Genomic DNA, 17,397 nt, shown 5'->3' on the forward strand with positions numbered 1-17,397 from the left:
GGCAAAACCCGGGGCTGCAGGAGATGAGAGCCCAGCCCTTCCCACTGCTCCCCGTTAAGGTCCTTGTAGAAGAGAGATGAACATACCCAAGGTCCCCTTTCATCCCTTGCGAAGATAAGACACCCATTCATCTTGCGCCTGTTCCACACTGGAGGGGGAGCCTCTTGCCGCCACCGCCACCCCTTTGGGTCCCTGCTCCAACCCTGACCCGTTCCCAAGAGCCACCCACCAGCAGGCCTGGGTCACTGCCAGACCCGGTGCCATCCATCTCGCTCCTCCCGCTGGAGGCCTTCAGCCTGAGCGCAGCCCCAGGCTTCCTGGTCTGGCCCAGAGCCAGTCTGGCCTGTGACGTGATCAGATTGCCTGGGCAAGCAGGCCCGGTGAGATAAAAGGAAGGGGCTGAGGGGGTGGGGAGCAGCAGGATGGCACTGTGGGCAAAGGCCAGGGTGCGGATGGCAGGGCCCTGGCTGTCCCTGCATGGGGCACACCCACTGGGCACCAGAGGTGCTGCAGCCCCCAAGGCGGTGCTGCCCTTCGAAGCCATGCCCCGGTGTCCTGGCAACAAGTGGATGCGGATGCTGCAGATCTGGAAGGAGCAGGGCTCTGAGAACATGCACTTGGACATGCATCAGACCTTCCAGGAGCTGGGGCCCATTTTCAGGTAAAGCTCTCCCCGCTCACCTCAGCGAGAACACCCTCACGTTCTGTCCCCCTTGGTGCCTGAGTCCCACTGGGCCAGGGCTGTGCCACATCCCACTGCCCACATCCCGGCAGGGGCACCCGGCCGTGGGAAAGGGGTAGGGAGGGGGCTCCTTGGGGCAGGTGTGCGTCTCAGCCACCGCAGACTGGGGCCCTTGTCGAGCAGGAGCCCTGGGCGGCTCGCTGCTGGGAGCACAGAACGCAGACCCCAGAGGAGAGGAGGCTTCAGTGAGACCGCGGGAGGGCCCGCCTGCTCTGATCCAGCGCCTTGCTCTATGGAGCGGGGACCAGGCAGGACACGGCCCCTCAGCAGACCGCAGAGCTCTGCCCCACAGGTACGACGTGGGAGGGAGACACATGGTGTTCGTGATGCTGCCCGAGGACGTGGAGAGGCTTCAGCAGGCGGACAGCCGTCACCCTCAGCGGATGCTCCTGGAGCCCTGGCTGGCCTACCGACAGGCTCGCAGGCACAAGTGTGGCGTGTTCTTGCTGTGAGGGCCGGTGGGGGTGCGGAGGGAGGGGCAGGGCGGCCTGGGTGCAGAGAGCACGTGGGACGGGGAGGGCCTCAAAGCGAGCCTGCCCGAGGCCCACCTGGGTGGCTGGGGAGATGGTGCCCACCGGCTCCAGCTCCCAAGGGCTCGACTTCCTTCCTCACAGAAGCCTCCAGGCCCAGAGGGGGCCTCGAGGGGAGGTGCGTGTAGCAGGCAGGGGGCCTGCGAGTCTGCAAACACCCCAGCAGCAGTCTCAGCCAGAAGCCCCCATCTCAGCCTGGGTGAAGTACACGAAGCTGCCCCGAGGAAAGAGGTGCCACCACGATCCCAACGGAGTCAGCCTGCCCCTGACGACCAGCAGGCGGCTCCCTGTCTGGCTGGTTTCACTCTGGAGAGAGGAAGGTGGGGTGCAGGTCGGGGCCACTGCTGACTGACACCCTGACACTCTGCTCCCTGCTCTACTGCAACGGGCCCCAGTGGCGTTTGGACCGACTGCGGTGAACCCAGACGTCCTCTCGCTGCCAGCCCTGCAGAAGTACACGCCCTTGGTGGATGGCGTGGCCAGGGACTTCTCCCAGACCCTGAAGGCGAGGGTGCTGCAGAATGCTCGGGGGAGTCTGACCCTGGACATCGCGCCCAGCGTCTTCCGCTACACCACCGAAGGTGTGGGCTGGGGAGGCAGGCGCACCTCAGGGCGTGGGGGGAGCTGGCCCTGAGGCCCAGGCTGCCTGGGGCTCAGGAACCCCTCCTGCCACAGCCAGCACCTTAGTCCTTTACGGGGAGCGGCTTGGCCTTTTGACCCAGCAACCAAACCCTGACAGCCTGAACTTTATCCACGCGCTGGAGGCCATGTTGAAGTCCACCGTGCAGCTCATGTTTGTGCCCAGGCGCCTGTCACGGTGGATGAGCACCAACATGTGGAGGGAGCACTTTGAGGCCTGGGACTACATCTTCCAGTATGGTGAGGGCCGGAGCCCGGGCAGTGCGGTGACTAGGGATCCCGGGGCCTCCTCCACTCACCACAGTCGCAGAAGGACTGAGGTCCCGGGAGGGGCTTGTGGCTTCGTTATGGTCCCAGACCCATCGGCAGTGATGCTGGCCTGGGCGGGCCTGAGAACTGGGGCAGGACGTGGAGAATTGGGGGTATGGAGGAGGGTAAAGGGCAGGAGGATGACAAAGAGCAGTGCTTCCCAGCGCCAGACCCGGGGCTTCTGTCGCTATGCATCCTGCAGCCAACAGAGCCATCCAGAGAATCTATCAGGAGCTGGCCCTCGGCCACCCGTGGCACTACAGCGGCATCGTGGCAGAGCTGCTGATGCGAGCAGACATGACCCTGGATACCATCAAGGCCAACACGATCGACCTCACTGCTGGGAGTGTGGACACGGTCAGGCCAGCACGCAGCCCTTCCCATAGAGCAGGGAGCTCCCCTGCCTCCAGGCAGCCTCCTCCCAGGGCAAATGTCTCCTCCACGCCCCTCCCCAATCTATGCCTCCAGCTTCCCAAAGGGAAGGAGTCTATGGTGACCCACATGAGAAACCAGGCTCCAGACAGAGTGTAGAGTGGCCGGAGGCCTGGGTACCTGCAGCATCAGAGGTCCCCGGGGTCCTGGGGGGAGGGGAAGATCTGAGGTTCGGCTGCAGAGTCACACTAGAGACCTTTTCCAGGGACAGAGACAATCCTTTGGAGGTGACTGGCTAATGGGAAAGGGCAGCAGGAGTCTCCAGCTTGTGGGGGAGAGAGCAGGTGGCAGGGAAGCCAGCCCAGGGGGCGGGCCAGGCCCAGGGTATGCAATGCAGCTGAAATGTCCTGCCTCTAGACCGAGCCTCCCTCTGCCAGCATCTCTGAGGGCCAGGCACCCAGGCCCTGAGCTGAGGTGCGGGCTTCAGGTGGAGACACTCCCTGAGCTGGGGCTGTGATGCAGCCATAAGGTGAGAGAGGGTGGGCCAGGCATGTGCCTGCTCTGGGAAGGCTTCCTGGAGAAGGAGGGCTTTCACTGAAATTGGAGAGACCACACAGAAAAGGAGGCCTGGAGGGCAGCAGGCCAGGCCCTGCAAGAGCTGGCAGCGAGGAAAGGCCATGAGGCTGAGTGGAGGGAACAAGGCAAGCGGGCAGAGGAGGGCAGACAGGGTCAGGGCCTCTGTCAGGAAGGGCCTTGCACACCCGGCCTGTATCCCAGGCTAGAGGAAGCCAGTGTGAGGAGTGTTTCGCTCAGGCATCCAGTCCCTCACGGGCCACAGGGCAGAGCGCAGTACGGACTACAGCTCAGAGAGCCCCAGGGAGGCCGGATCTGCATGGCAGCGGATGCCAGGGGCAGGTTACATTGGGGACGACATTTAGGAGATACCGAGCTGCCCAGGTCTCCGGTTGGATAGCGGGCACTGCTCTTTGCACGTGGAAATGATCCAGGAGGAGGCAACGGCTGGGAGTCTGGGCGGCCGGTTCCTGCTAGGACCCTGTGAGCGGACCTGCCGGTGGATGTCCTGATGGACCTCAGCTCCTCACCTCTCCCCACTTAGTAGATGCCAAGAGTGAGCCCCTCCTGGACCCAAAGGAGGAAGAGAACCTCAGGTTCTGAGGTGGCCAGAGGAGGCCTGGGTCTCAGTGACGTTGGGGACGCCTCCCCTGAGGGATTGAGGGAAAGCCGACGAGCTGGTTTTAGAATCTCCAGGACTCCAGGTTGGGCTTTGTGGTCTCTGAGCATGCACGTCCCCTGCCCCAGGGGACCACCATCTTTCTGGGAGGGGCTCCGGAGTGGAGGGACATGGCCTATGCCGAGTTCTGAGCCCTGGCCCTCTGCGCCCCCTGCAGACAGCCTTCCCCTTGCTGATGACTCTCTTTGAGCTGGCTCGGAACCCGGAGGTGCAGCAGGCCCTGCGTCAGGAGAGCCTGGTGGCTGAGGCCCGGATCTCAGAAAATCCCCAGAGGGCCATCACGGAGCTGCCTTTGCTGCGGGCGGCCCTCAAGGAGGACTTGAGGTAGGCGAGATGGACCTGGACTTCCCCACGGCCCTGGCCCCGTGCCTGCAGAGCCCTCTTGCTGGGCTTGACGACGGATCCTGGGGCTGACAGCTCCTTTGCCCAGGGGTGCATGCCCCTGTACCTCCTCTTCTTCTCCCTGGAGGGGAGCCTGGTGCTTCTTCCTCCGGGATCCCTCCTCAGTGTCCCGGGGCCCTCATCAGTCACGTCCTCGCTAGCCTGGGGAGCTTTGGCTTACTTGGGAGATGGAAGGAAGGAACGCCTCAGGATCTGGGCTTCCCAGTGCCAGGAGTGACCTGTGACGGCCCGGGGTTGTGAGGCTGCCCTCAGGCTATACGCACTGGGCTAGGAAGGCAATGGCACCCCACTCCAGCACTCTTGCCTGGAAAATCCCATGGACGGAGGAGCCTGATGGGCCGCAGTCCATGGGGTCGCTAAGAGTCGGACACGACTGAGCGACTTCACTTTCACTTTTCACTTTCATGCAATGGAGAAGGAAATGGCAACCCACTCCAGTGTTCTTGCCTGGAGAATCCCAGGGACGGGGGAGCCTGGTGGGCTTCCGTCTATGGGGTCGCACAGAGTCGGAAACGACTGAAGTGACTTAGCAGCAGTAGCAGCAGGAAGGCTGCAGAGGGTGTCTGGTGACTGGTCACAGCTTCGGACCCTGGTGGATTCCCCTGTGTGCAGGCTCTACCCCGTGGGTATCACCGTGGAGAAGCAAGTGAGCTCGGACCTGGTGCTGCAGAACTACCACATCCCAGCTGGGGTGAGTGAGGCCCTGGAGCCCCACCGACCTTCACCCAGGGGCCAGCTGACATCGGCCCCTTCCCGCTGCTGCAGATGCTGGTGAAGGTCCTACTCTATTCCCTGGGTCGAAACCCCACCGTGTTCGCCAGGCCTGAGAGCTATCACCCCCAGCGCTGGCTGGACCACCAGGGCTCTGGAAGCAGGTTCCCGCACCTGGCCTTTGGCTTTGGCGTACGCCAGTGCCTGGGGCGGCGCGTGGCCGAGGTGGAGATGCTGCTCCTGCTGCACCATGTGAGTGGGCCACGAGGGGCACGGGTGGACAGCCTGGCCGGGGACCCCTGGCTTCGTTCTGGGGCGCCCAGCCTCAGGGCCCTGGAAGGCAGGGCAGGCTGGGGCCAGGTGGAACCCTGCCTCTGTCCTAGGTGCTGAAGAACTTCCTGGTGGAGACACTGGAGCAAGAGGACATAAAGATGGTCTACCGCTTCATACTGATGCCCTCCACCCTGCCCCTCTTCACCTTCCGGGCCATCCAGTAGTCGTGTCAGCACACTGCCGGGCCACGCACCCTACAAGCCCCTCTGCCGGACCCCGGCCACACCTCTTTCTCCTACAGGCCCTGACTTTTGAGTCACACCACTGTGCAGCCAGCACTTGCACTCATGGAACAGCACAGGCCCCCGCGGGTCAGGCTTGCTGGCCTGTGCAGCAAGGCCAGGGCAGAGCTGGGGATGAACCTTGGTGGCAGGTCCTGGTCACATGCCCAGTCCCACCAGCACTTTCTCCAGCAAGGAGCGCTGTCTGAGGGCCCTTGACCCCAGTCACCCCAGCACTAGCCCCAGGCCCCTCGTGTGGCCATCCAAGCGATGGGCCTCAGACCGTACCGTCTGCCTCCCTGTCCACTCTTTATACCTCCTGTGCTCAATTCTGCTCCAATGCAAGAGCTGACAACTTGGGCGTGCCCTGTCCTGATGGCTGCCATTTCAAGTGCCGTCCCCTTTGCCTCCAGAGCTCTGGCATGGACTTGCCTTCAAGCTGGGTTGTTATCTGTCTACCTAGCCTCTTGGGCTCACCCTGGCAGTGCCGGTCCTCTGTGATTGTGGCTGAAGTGCCCAGCCCAGGCCTGAATAGGCAGGTCGTGAGTCAGGTTTCCTAGAGGAGACACTGCCAAAAGCCCACCTGGACATCAGGGTCAATGATACTCATCTGAGAGCACGAGGGATGGTGAACCCCTCTGGCACGAGGCAGGCCGGCCATAGAGAAGCCTCTAGAAGAAGGGTGTGGGGCCACCTCTCACTCCCTTCAGTAGAGCCAGTCTGAAGTGCCCACTACCCTCTCACAGTGACCCACACAGGGACCACCTTGATCTCAAGGCCCGAAGAGGTTTGAACCACTGACAGCCAACTGGGATCCCCTTGTTGGCAGGAGCAGGCAGTCTGTCCCATCCCACCTAGGGCCAGGTGACACCCCAGGTAGAAAGTGGGCCCAGAGGCAGGATGAAGGGTGGTGGGGTCTCTCCACTCTCCCGCCCTCACCACCCCCAGTTCATCTGCTGAGGCACAGGCAGGCCGAGCAGGCAGCAAGGTGTGAGGAGTCGTGTTTCTGGCTGCACCAGCCCTGCCCCTACTGAGGGCTGGGGGGTCTCTCCACTCTCCCTGCCGTCAGTGAACCGCCCCCCAGGGCATCTGTTCAGTGCCAAGATCCCTGGAGGAGGACAAGAGCTGCACACCCCGTCACCACTCCAGTCCATCCGTGGGCAAAGAGGCCTGCGGCCGCCAGTGTGATCTTCTCCCACCCCAGACAGGACTGTTGAAAGGGACCCAGAGATTCATGCAGGAGGGAGGAGGTTCCAGCCTCTGTGGTCACACAGGCACAAGCTGGAGCCCTCGCCCAGCACACAGGTCCAGCCTTCATTCCCTCTGAGCCCTGAGTTCTTCTTATGGCAATTCTATAGAATTACCATTTCGGTGGGCCCCCTGAGGCACCGTGAGATGGGTTTTCGGTAAGTGCTGAGTTTTCTGGCTCAATGGGCACTCAACCTATCCGATCCTTCTCCCACCACTCAGTGGCCCTCCTCTGCAACGAGTGGAGCAAGTGTGGTGACAGGAAAGGAGTGAAAACCTAGTCCCATCATGGTGAGTGTGTGTCATTCTGCGGAGCTTGGCACATGTGGATGCTTGATTTTCACGGCAGCCCGAAGAGGCACGTGCTACCCTCATTCCCATTTTGCAGGTGAGAAAACCGGGGCTCAGAGGATTCGCTCATCTGGCAGAGTCTCATGGCGCTTCCATGGAAGGGGTGCTGCCTGAAGCCGTGAGGACCGTCCGATCTCTAAGGCCCTCGTTAAGGAACTTGGTTTGGTAGTGCTCACGGACATCGTGGAGACAAACTCCAGCTAAGCATCTCTGTCTGCTTTCCAGATCCTCTCCTGGATTTCTGTTTCTCCAGATTTCCTCTTTCAAGCCTATGGAGGGGCCCCTTTTTCTTGATCTGGCGTGGAATTTCCCGTCTTGCCGTGTGAGGATCTGTCCGGCTCTTTCTGACAACCTTCCAGGTTATTGCGGTCTCGAGTCTGCTGTGTGGTCCTCATGATTCTTGCGCCTCTTCGGGCCTTTCAGTGTAGCTGCAGTAGTGCCTTTAAGAAGCCCGATGCCAGGAACCGGAGCGCCCTCTGTGCTCCCTGCTGCTGGGGTCTGCCTCGGGGCCCTGCCATCTCTTGCCCAGGGCTGTCGCTGTCCTGGAGCCACTCTGTGCTCACTGCTCAGCCCAGGTCTCCTCTGGGCTGACTAGTGTCAAGGCTAAACCCCCTTGAGGGCCTTGTCTCGGTTCTCGGGAGGGAATGGGGATCCAGGGCTTTGTCCTCAATCCACCTTGCAAAGCTAGGCTCGCTGCTCGCCTGATGGTGCTGAGGGCAGCTGCCGTGTTGGTGTAGTGTTTTCAAGGTCTCACCTCTACGTGGGGCTCTGTGACAGCCTACAGGGGAGGGAAGGGAGGGGGTGGGAGGAGGTTCTAGAGGGAGGGAACCATGTATACCTGTGGCTGCTTCATGCTGAGATATGGCAGAAGCCAACACAACACTGGAAAGCAATTATCCTTCAATTAAAAATAAATACATTAAACAATACATGCAGCTGACAGGTGTTTCAAGTTCAGCCTTCTTTTAAAAGCCTGGCCTCTCCGCGGGGTTCCAGTTGCGATTCCTAATCTCACTCTTGTCCTGTGCTTCAAGCCTTTCCCTGGGAAGTGGGGCCAGCAGACCTTAGGCTCAGTGGCTTGGCCCCAAGCCTCCCCTGGCGGCGCTGTACTGGCTTCCGTGCTCCCTCCTCCCTGCTCCTGGTCGTGCGTTGCTTCGTGGTCCTGAAGACATCCTGCCCTTTTACAAGCACAGAAATGCACTTTCTACATGTTCTGGATTATGTAGAGTTGCTGGAGTGGGGGGATTTTCAGAGTATTAGCTTGATCCTTGCTTGAACCTGAGGACCCTCAGTGGCTCATTTAAGCAGACAGCTGGTGTCTGGAAGCTTTCTGTCTGTGGCTGCCCTGGGGGATGACCGAGCATCCCACAACTGTCACGTCTCCACAAAGTGTTCTTCAGCTTTCTTGCGGGAGGAGTTGCCTACCTTACAGGAGGGGTCTTAGGTGTTTGTAGAACCCTGGACACCGGTCGGATTGCGGGCCAGTTTCAAATGGCTAAGTATCCCCTTTCATTGATCACTTAACACGTGCTTATCAATAGCCAAAAGTCCGTTCATCGTAAGAGGACAATGAGCCCATTAGTAGCATAGAAAAGAAAATTCACATCCTCCCCACCTCTATAGACACAGAGGAGCATTTAACCAAATTCAATACCATTGCTGTGCTAAGAGCTACGGCACAAACCAGGAGTGGAACAAGGGCATCTATGAGAACCCAGGGCTAACACCATACTTCATTGTGAAAAACAGGCTGCTTTCCTCCTCAGACCAGGAACACGAGGTCTGCTCTCACCACTGCCAGTCAGCCCAGTCCTGGAGGTTCTACCAGAGCAGTTTGGCAACTAGAAGTCATCCAGACAGAAGAGGAAGGAAAACTGTCTCTACGGATGGATCAGATGATCCTGCTTACAGACCACCCGAAGGAAATCACTTCAAAGGATGATTTCTAAGAAAGCTTGCAGCAGTATTTCAAGATCCAAGTGCCGGGTATAAAAATCTATTGCATTTCTCTTCACTTGTAATGACGAAGGAAACACATTCCATTTACAAGAGTGTCAAAAAGAGGGAAACACCTAGGAATTAGTTCAGCAACAGATGATCAAATCTGTCCTGGGAAAACCACAAAGCACCACTGAAGAAATGAAAGACGGCTAGAGTTGTAAAGCCTCCTGCATCCATGGGTCAGAAGAGAGCATATTGCTACCAGGACAATTCTCCTCACATCACTCTCAGGTTTGATGTAATCCCAGTGAAATTTCCGGGCTTCCCTGGCAGCTCAGGGATAAAGAATCCACCTGCAATGCAGGAGATCCAAGTTAATTCCCTGGTCTGGGAAGATCCCCTAGAGGAGGGCATGGCAACCCATTCCAGCATTCTTGCCTGGAGAATCCCATGGACAGAGGAGCCTGATGGGCTACAGCTCATAGGGCTGCAAAGAGTCAGACATGACGGAAAGTACTGAGCACACATGCGTGCTCTGAAAACTCCATGTTCATCTGTGTAGAAAGTGCCAAGTTGATTCTGAAATTCACATGAATGCAAGGAACCTAGATGGCCAGTGTAATCCTAAAAAAGAATGACAAGGCAGGAGGACTCGCGTTTGCTGATTTCTAAGCTTACTGCATAGCAAACTGCTCAAGACAGGATGCTACTGGCACAAGGACAGACAGACCAATGGACTTGAACACAGCGTCCAGAAATGAAATGATATGTCTGTGGTCACTTGAGTTTTTACAGAGGGGCTAAGGCCATTCAACAGGGAGCATCTGTTTTCGAGGAATGTTGCTGGCACAACTTTCTAGCCACGTGGGAAAAAAAGAAGGTGGACCTCTACCTCATTCAGACAAGAACCGACTCAAATGCCCAAAGACTTAATCATAAGAGCTAACAGTGTAAAAGCCTCAGAAGAATACACGAAGCGAACTCTTCATGATCCTGGATTTGGCGAGATTCTTAAATTGGCAGCGAGTGCTGTTAAAAATGTGAATTTGAGGCACTGCTTTATCTCAGTCATTTCAATTCAGGGTGATTTAAAGGAGTAGAAGGAGGAAGACAGCAACGATGGTCTGAGTTTCTGTTCCGTCAACACCTTTTTCTGATGCTGACCTTGGGAGCACGGAGCGTGACAGCAGTCGCCTGGACTTCTGTACCTGCCACTTCAAGGCAGTCAGAGGCTGGCCTTAGGGCCCTCACCCTCCTAATAGGCAGCATCTGGAGAAACCTTCCGTCACTCTTAGGAAGCCAGGCGCCACCGCGGGAGACGGCTCGAGTCGTGCAGGTGTCTGACGGCAACAGGGCGATGTGCAGGGCGATGCACAGTCTCCATGGCAGCTCTGCCTGTCCTCATTCCACTGCTCTGCCAAGCACACTCTCCACTTCCGCCATCCCCACCTGAAGACTGGGAGCGTGCAGGCTCGGGTGCCTCAGGGGCATGTGGTCTGAGCAAACCTGGGGCCGCTCTTTAGGTGGGCATGTAGACCAGGCCCTGTGACGCTTTTGCTGTTACTAAAATACTCCACCTCTGCTCACTAAAGTGGCAAGAGGTTGTGTGAGGTGACACCTACCGAAGGGAAGAAAGATCAAACGTTAAAACCACAAAGAAATCTCTGAGTCCACAGAACCTGAACGATTCTGGTGTTTATTTCTCTCTGGAAACAATTCCTAAATGGGGAACTCATCAACTCGGGGCTCCAGGGGTCAGTGTCTGGCTCACAAGACAGTAAAGGACAGCTACCTTGTGAGAGATGGGGAGATAGTCAGCCCCCCCAAAGGAGGCCTCTCACGTCAGTGTGTTCCTGACCAGGATGGAGACGATGCTTAGGAACACAGTGGATTGCACCAATTGCGCATTTCCTTCGATATCCTCTTCAAGTGGATAATCGAGTGTGATGTCCCTCTCCAGATTAGTAGGTCCTCCAAAATTGCACATGTTCGAACCACAACAATGAACCCAATAGAAACTGTTAAATCTATGAGTCGTCTTTCTTCTGGGGGTTTCCGGAGGCTCTTCGGCTCTATACAGAAATGTGCAGTTAAATGTACAGTTCTTGTAAACGAGTATTTCCCGAGAATTCAAACCTAAAAAAGAAACAGAAATGAAAATCACAGATTTCATGCTTTCAACATCCAAATATCGAAGCACAGTTATCTTAACTAGCTCCATCCCTAAATATTGTTGTTGTTCTGTCGTGCAGTCATATCTGACTCTTTTCGACCCCATGAAGACAGCACACCAGGCTTCCCTGTCCTTCATTATCTCCTGAAGTTTGCTCAAACACGTGTCCACTGACTGATGATGCCATTCAACCATCTCATCCTCTGTATCCCCTTTCTCCTCCTGCCTTCAACCTTTCCCAGCTTCAGGGTCTTTTACAATAAACCGACTCTGCCTCAGGTGGCCGAAGTACTGGAGCTTCAGGGACTCTCAAGATCTTCTGTAACACCACAGTTCAAAAGCATCAATTCTTTGGTCCAGATCTCACATCCATACACCACTACTGGAAAAACCATAGCCTTGACTATAAGGACTTCTGTCGGCAAAGTGATGTGTCTGCTTTTTAATGTGCTGTTTTAGATGTGTCACACCTTTTTTTCCCAAGGAGCAAGCATCTTTTAATTTCACCATTCTGCAGTCACCATTCTCAGTGATTTTGGATCCCAACAAAATAAAATCTGTTACTGTTTCCATTTCCCCCCCATCTATTTGCAATGAAGTGATGGGACTGCAGGCCATAATCTTCATTTTTTGAATGTTGAGTTCTAAGCCAGCCTTTTCCCTCTTCTCTTTCATCTTCATCAGGACTCTTTAGTTCCTCCTCTTCACTTCCTGCCATTAGGGTGGTGCCATCTGCATATCTGAGGTTGCTGATATTTCTCCTGGCAATGTTGATTCCAGTTTGTGATTCATCCAGCCTGGAAGTTTGCATGATGTAATCTTTGAATAAATTAAATAAGCAGGGTGACAATATACAGCCATGATGTACTCTTTTCCCAATTTTGAACCAGTTCGTTGTTAAGTCTGGTTCTAACTGCTGCTTCTTGACCAGCATACAGGTTTCTCAGGAGGCAGGTAAAGTGGTCTGGTATTCCCATCGCTTTAAGATTTTTCCACAGTTTGTCATGATCCACACAGTCAACCGCTTTGGTGTAGTCAATAAAGCAGAAGGAGATGGTTTTCTGGAACTCTCTTGCTTTTTCGATGATCCAACAGATGTTGGCAATTTGATCTCTGGTTCCTCTGCCTTTTCTAAATACACCTTGTATATCTGGAAGATCTGGGTTCCTGTAATGTTGAAGCCTAGCTTGAAGGATTTTCAGCATCAACCTGCTAGCATGTGAAATGAGTGAAATAGTGCAGCAATTTGAACATTCTTTGGTGTTGCCCTTCTTTGGGACTGGAGTGACAACTGACCTTTTCTAGTCCTGTGGCCACTGCTGAGTTTTCTAAATCTGCTGGCATATTGAGTGTAGCACTTCAACAGCATCATCTTTTAGGGTTTGAAAGAGCTCAGCTGGAATCCCATCACTTCCACTAGCTTTGCTCTTAGCAATGGTTGCAAAGGCCCACTGGATCCCACTCTTGGATGTCTGGCTCTAAGTAAGTGACCATGCCGTTGTGGTTATCCAGGTCATTAAGACCTTTTTTGGATAGTTCTTCTGTGTGTTCCTGATGCTTCTTTTTTGTCTCTTCTGCGTCTCTGAGCTCCTTGCCATTTCTGCCCTTTATGGAGCCCATCTTTGCCTGCAATGTTCCCTTGGTATCTCTAGTTTTCTTGAGGAGATCTCTGGTCTTTCCCATTCTATTGTTTTCCTCTATTTCTTTGCACTGTTCACTTAAGAAGGCTTTCTTATCTCTCTTTGCTATTCTCTGGAACTCTGCATTCAGGTGGATACATCTTTCCCTTTCTCCTTTGTCTTCCACGTCTCTTCTCTGTTATTTGCAAGGCCTCCTCAGACAACCATTTTGCCTTCTTGCGTTTGTTTTTCTTGGGGATTGTTTCGGTCACCACCACCCGTACAATGTTATGAACGTCCGTCCATCCATAGTTCTTCAGGGACTCGGTCTTTCAGATCGAATCCCTTGAATCTATTTGTCACTTCTACTGTACAAATTATTTTATTTAACTCACACTAGAGTGGCCGAGTGGTTTCCCCTAGTTTCTACAATTTAAGTCTGAATTTTCCAATAAGCAGTTCATGATCTGAGCCATAGTCAGCTCTGGGTCTTGTTTTTACTGTTGTATAGAGCTTCTCCAACTTTGCCTGTAAAGAATATCATCAATTGGATTTTGGTATTGATCATCTGGTGATGTCCTCGTGTGGACTCACCTCTTGTGTTGTTGAAAGAGGGTGTTTGCTATGACCAGTGCATTCTCTTGGCAAAACTCTGTTAGCCTTTGCCCTGCTTTGTTTTGTACTCCAAGGACAAAGTTGTCTATTACTCTACATATCCCTTGACTTCTTACTTTTGCATTCCATTCCCCATGATGAAAAGGACATCTTTCGGTGTGTGCGTTAGTTCTAGAAGGTCTGTGGGGCTTCCCAGATGGCACTAGTGGTCAAGAACCTGCCTGCCAATGTAGGCGATGTAAGAGATCTAAGTTTGATCCTTGGGTCGGGAAGATCCCCTAGAGCAGGGCCCGGCAACCCATTCCAGTATTCCTGCCTCAATAATCCCATGAACAGAGGAGCCTGGCGGACTACAGTCCACAGAATTGCAGAGAGTCGGACACAACTGAAGCAACTAGCATGCACACATGCTAGAAGGTCTGGTAGGTTTTCATAAAATCGTTCCACTTCAGCTTCTTTGGCATCAGTGGCTGGGACATAAGACTTGGATTACTGTCACGTTGAATGGTTTGTCTTGGAAACAAACCAAGGTCATTCTGTCACTTTTCAGACTGCCCCCAAGTACTGCATTTTGGACTCTTTGGTTGACTATTAGGGCTACTCCATTTCTTCTAAGCGATTCTTGCCCACAGTAGTAGATATAATGGTCATCTGAATTAAATCTCCCATTCCCGTCCATTTTAGTTCACTGATTCCTAAAATGTCAATGTTCACTCTTGCCATCTCCGGTTTGACCACTTTCCTGTTGGACAACATCCAATTTACCTTGATTCATGGACCTAACCTTCCAGGTTCCTATGCAATAGTGTTCTTTACAGCTTCAGACTTTCACCACCAAACATCTACAACGCAGGGTTGTTTCTGCTTTGGCTCAGCCTCTTCATTCTTTCTGGAGCTATTTCTCTGCTCTTCCCAGTAGGATATTGGATACTAACCTAGGACGTTCATCTTTCAGTATCATTTGCCTTTCCATACTGTTCATGGGTTCTCAAGGCAAGAATGGTGAAGTGGTTTGCCATTCCCTTCTCCAGTGGACCACGTTTTCTTAGAGCTCTCCACCATGACCCATCTGCCTTGGGTGGCCCTGCACTGCGTGGCTCAGAGTTTCATTGAAATACACAAGGCTGTGACCCATGTGACCTTTTTGATTAGTTTTCTGTGATTGTGGTTTTCATTCTGTCTGGCCTCTGATGGATGGGGATGAGAGGCTTGTGCAAACCTCCTGATGGGAAGGACTGGCTTTGTGGAAGACCTGGTCTGGCTCTGGTGGGCAGGGCCTTGCTCAGTAAACCTTTAATCCAATTCTCTGCTGATGGGTGGGGTGGTGCTCCCTCGCTGTAGTTTGGTCTAAGGCAGCCCAGTCCTGGAGTCTGTAGTGTCTATGATAGGCTGCAGGCTCTATGGTCAGGCAAATGGTGATCTCCTCCAAGAGGATTTACGCCAACATGCTACACCTCCCAGGACTGCTGTGGCCTGTGCCCTTGACCCCACAGCAGGCCGCTGTCAACCCACACCTCTGCCAGAGACTCTCAAACATTCACAAGCAAGTCTGCCTTGGTCTCTTGTGGGGTCACTGCTCCTTTCACATGAGTCCTGGTGCACACAAACTTTTATTTGTTCAGTTCAGTAGTTCAGTCATGTTTGACTCTTTGCAACCCCACGGACTGCAGCATGCCACGCTTCTCTGTCCATCACCACCTCCCAGAGTTTACTCAAACTCATGTGCACTGAGTGGTGATGCTATCCAACCGTCTCATCCTTTGTCGTCCCCTTCTCCACTCATCTTCAATATTTCCCAGCATCAGGGTCTTTTCCAGTGAGTCGGTTCTTCACATCAGGTGGCCAAAGTATTGGAGTTTCAGCTTCAGCATCAGTCCATCCAGTTAATGTTCAGGGCTGATTTCTTTTAGGATGGACTGGTTGGATCTCCTTGCAGTCCAAGGGACTTTCAAGAGTCTTCTCCAACACTACAACTCAAAACCATAAATTCTTCAGCACTCAGCTTTCTGTATAGTCCAAAGCTCACATCCATACATGATTACTGGAAAAGCCATAGCTTTGACTAGATGGACCTTTGTAGGTAAAGTAATGTCTCTGCTTTTTAATATGCTGTCTAGCTTGGCCACAGCTTTTCTTCCAAGGAGTAAATGTCTTTTAATTTCATGGCTGCAGTCACCATCTGCAGTGATTTTGGAGCCCCCCAAAATAAAGTCTCTCACTGTTTCCATTGTTTCCCCATCTATTTGCCATGAAGTGATGGGACCAGATGCCATGATCTTAGTTTTCTGAATGTTGAGTTTTCAGCCAGCATTTTCACTCTCCTCTTTCACTCTCATCAACAGGCTCTTTAGTTCTTCTTCACTTTCTGCCATAAGGGTGGTGTCATCTGGGTATCTGAGGTTATTGATATTTCTCCCGGCAATCTTGATTCCAGCTTGTGCTTCATCCATCCCAGCGTTTCTCGTGATGTACTCTGCGTATAGGTTAAGTGAGCAGAGTGACAATATACAGCCTTGACATACTCCTTTCCTGATTTGGAACCAACCACTCTGTTGTTCCATGTCCAGTTCTAACTGTTGCTTCTTGATCTGTATACAGATTTCTCAAGAGGCCCGTCAGATGGTCTGGTATTCCCATCTCTTTCAGAATTTTACACAGTTTGCTGTGATCCACACAGTCAAAGGCTTTGGCATAGTCAAGAAAGCACAGGTAGATGTTTTTCTGGAACTCTAATTTTTTCGAAGATCCAATGGATGTTGACAATTTGATATCCAGTTCCTCTTTGTTACAAGGCCTTAAATTCTTTTGAAAAATGTTTATGTATTCCATAGTTTTGGCCACATCAGGTCTTAGATGCAGGATGTGGGAGCTTTCCTTGTGGCACCCAGGCTTCTCTCTCCTTGTGGCCCACGGGCTCCAGAGCATGAGGGATCATTAGTTGTAGAAGATGGCCTTAACCGCCCTGCCACATGTGGGATCCCAGTTCCCCAACCAGGGTTGAACCCACGTCCCGTGCACTGAAAGGCAGATTCTTAACACTGGACCACCAGGGAAGTCCCCAGTGCCTAAACTTCTCGAGTAAGCAAGAATATTCAGGTCCACTAGAATTTTCATTACCTCATCAACAACTTCACCTGGGGATGATTTTCCATCTACACTGCCAACTTATCTAGGCACCTGGCCTCCCTAAGTAAGTTTACAGTCCCTTGTAAGGAAGCTATACAAAGGAGTCACTCTGTTCATTACTTGTCATAAGGAATCTAGGGACCCAGAAATGAATGGAGACCAGGAAATATGTTTTTGCTGATGTCCCAAAGATCATACAGACCCTCAACAAGAAAGCGCCTATAGCACGGTCTTCTGCTGATAATCTGCAGTTGCCATGGCCCTTCTACATCAGCTCCTTGTGTGGTAAGCACTTTCCTGAGGGATCTAGGTGCATCCACGTTTTGGGCCTGCTTTGTTGGAAAACCTTGCCGGAGGACCACGCTCCTGTGGGAAACAAGGAATTGCCTAAGCTGCACTGGGGAATCTACCTCATTGACCAGGGATGGCCAAGGAGTGGAGGCCTTGAGTAGCAGCAGTCCTTCCAGCCCCTGAAGACACGGCAGGACACCTGTGGACACATGGGCCCACGTGGCAGGCTATGTGTCTCTGCAAGAGGCTATTACTGCCTGCCCTTTAATGGCGCTGAGCCTCAACATAGAAACACGCTCTCGGGATGGGTACAGAGAGAGAAAAGAGTGGCGCTGTCCCCTGAAACTGCATTGATGGGGTGACTCGTTAAGGAGTAAGAAGGTAATCTGGTACTTACGCATGGAGACAGTAAAACAGCGCCTAATATCATAAGGACACGTTCTCTTAACTGGACAATGGAAGGTGTTTTTCACGATACACTCATGGCATTGTACGTTAAAGGTCCCTAGATAAAAGAGAACA

The 17,397-nt window shown here is 53.5% G+C and overlaps 2 protein-coding genes across 3 annotated transcripts in view; one reads left to right on the top strand and one right to left on the bottom strand.

The window, feature by feature from the left end:
• The first annotated feature begins 398 nt into the window (after positions 1–398).
• Positions 399–8,050, top strand: LOC109568377 (cytochrome P450 11B1, mitochondrial-like). Its single transcript, XM_019973631.2, is given in 11 exon segments — positions 399–661; positions 1,035–1,190; positions 1,655–1,686; positions 1,689–1,853; positions 1,948–2,151; positions 2,423–2,577; positions 4,002–4,168; positions 4,859–4,937; positions 5,012–5,209; positions 5,341–7,050; positions 7,148–8,050. Coding segments are annotated over 10 exon segments (1,509 nt in total). The 5' UTR covers positions 399–422; the 3' UTR covers positions 5,455–7,050; positions 7,148–8,050.
• A 2,662-nt stretch (positions 8,051–10,712) lies between these two features.
• GML (glycosylphosphatidylinositol anchored molecule like) overlaps positions 10,713–17,397 on the bottom strand; it is a 28,255-nt gene continuing 21,570 nt past the window's right edge. For both annotated transcript variants that reach the window (XM_019973683.2, XM_070802308.1), the window contains exons 3-4: positions 17,273–17,380; positions 10,713–11,187 (exon numbers count right to left, since the gene is read on the bottom strand). In XM_019973683.2, coding sequence (XP_019829242.1) covers positions 10,889–11,187; positions 17,273–17,380 — 407 coding nt within the window. In that variant the 3' untranslated portion in view covers positions 10,713–10,888. The remainder of the gene's footprint in view (positions 11,188–17,272; positions 17,381–17,397) is intronic.

Source organism: Bos indicus, chromosome 14 (genome assembly GCF_029378745.1).
Source record: "Bos indicus isolate NIAB-ARS_2022 breed Sahiwal x Tharparkar chromosome 14, NIAB-ARS_B.indTharparkar_mat_pri_1.0, whole genome shotgun sequence".
NCBI lineage: Eukaryota > Metazoa > Chordata > Mammalia > Artiodactyla > Bovidae > Bos > Bos indicus.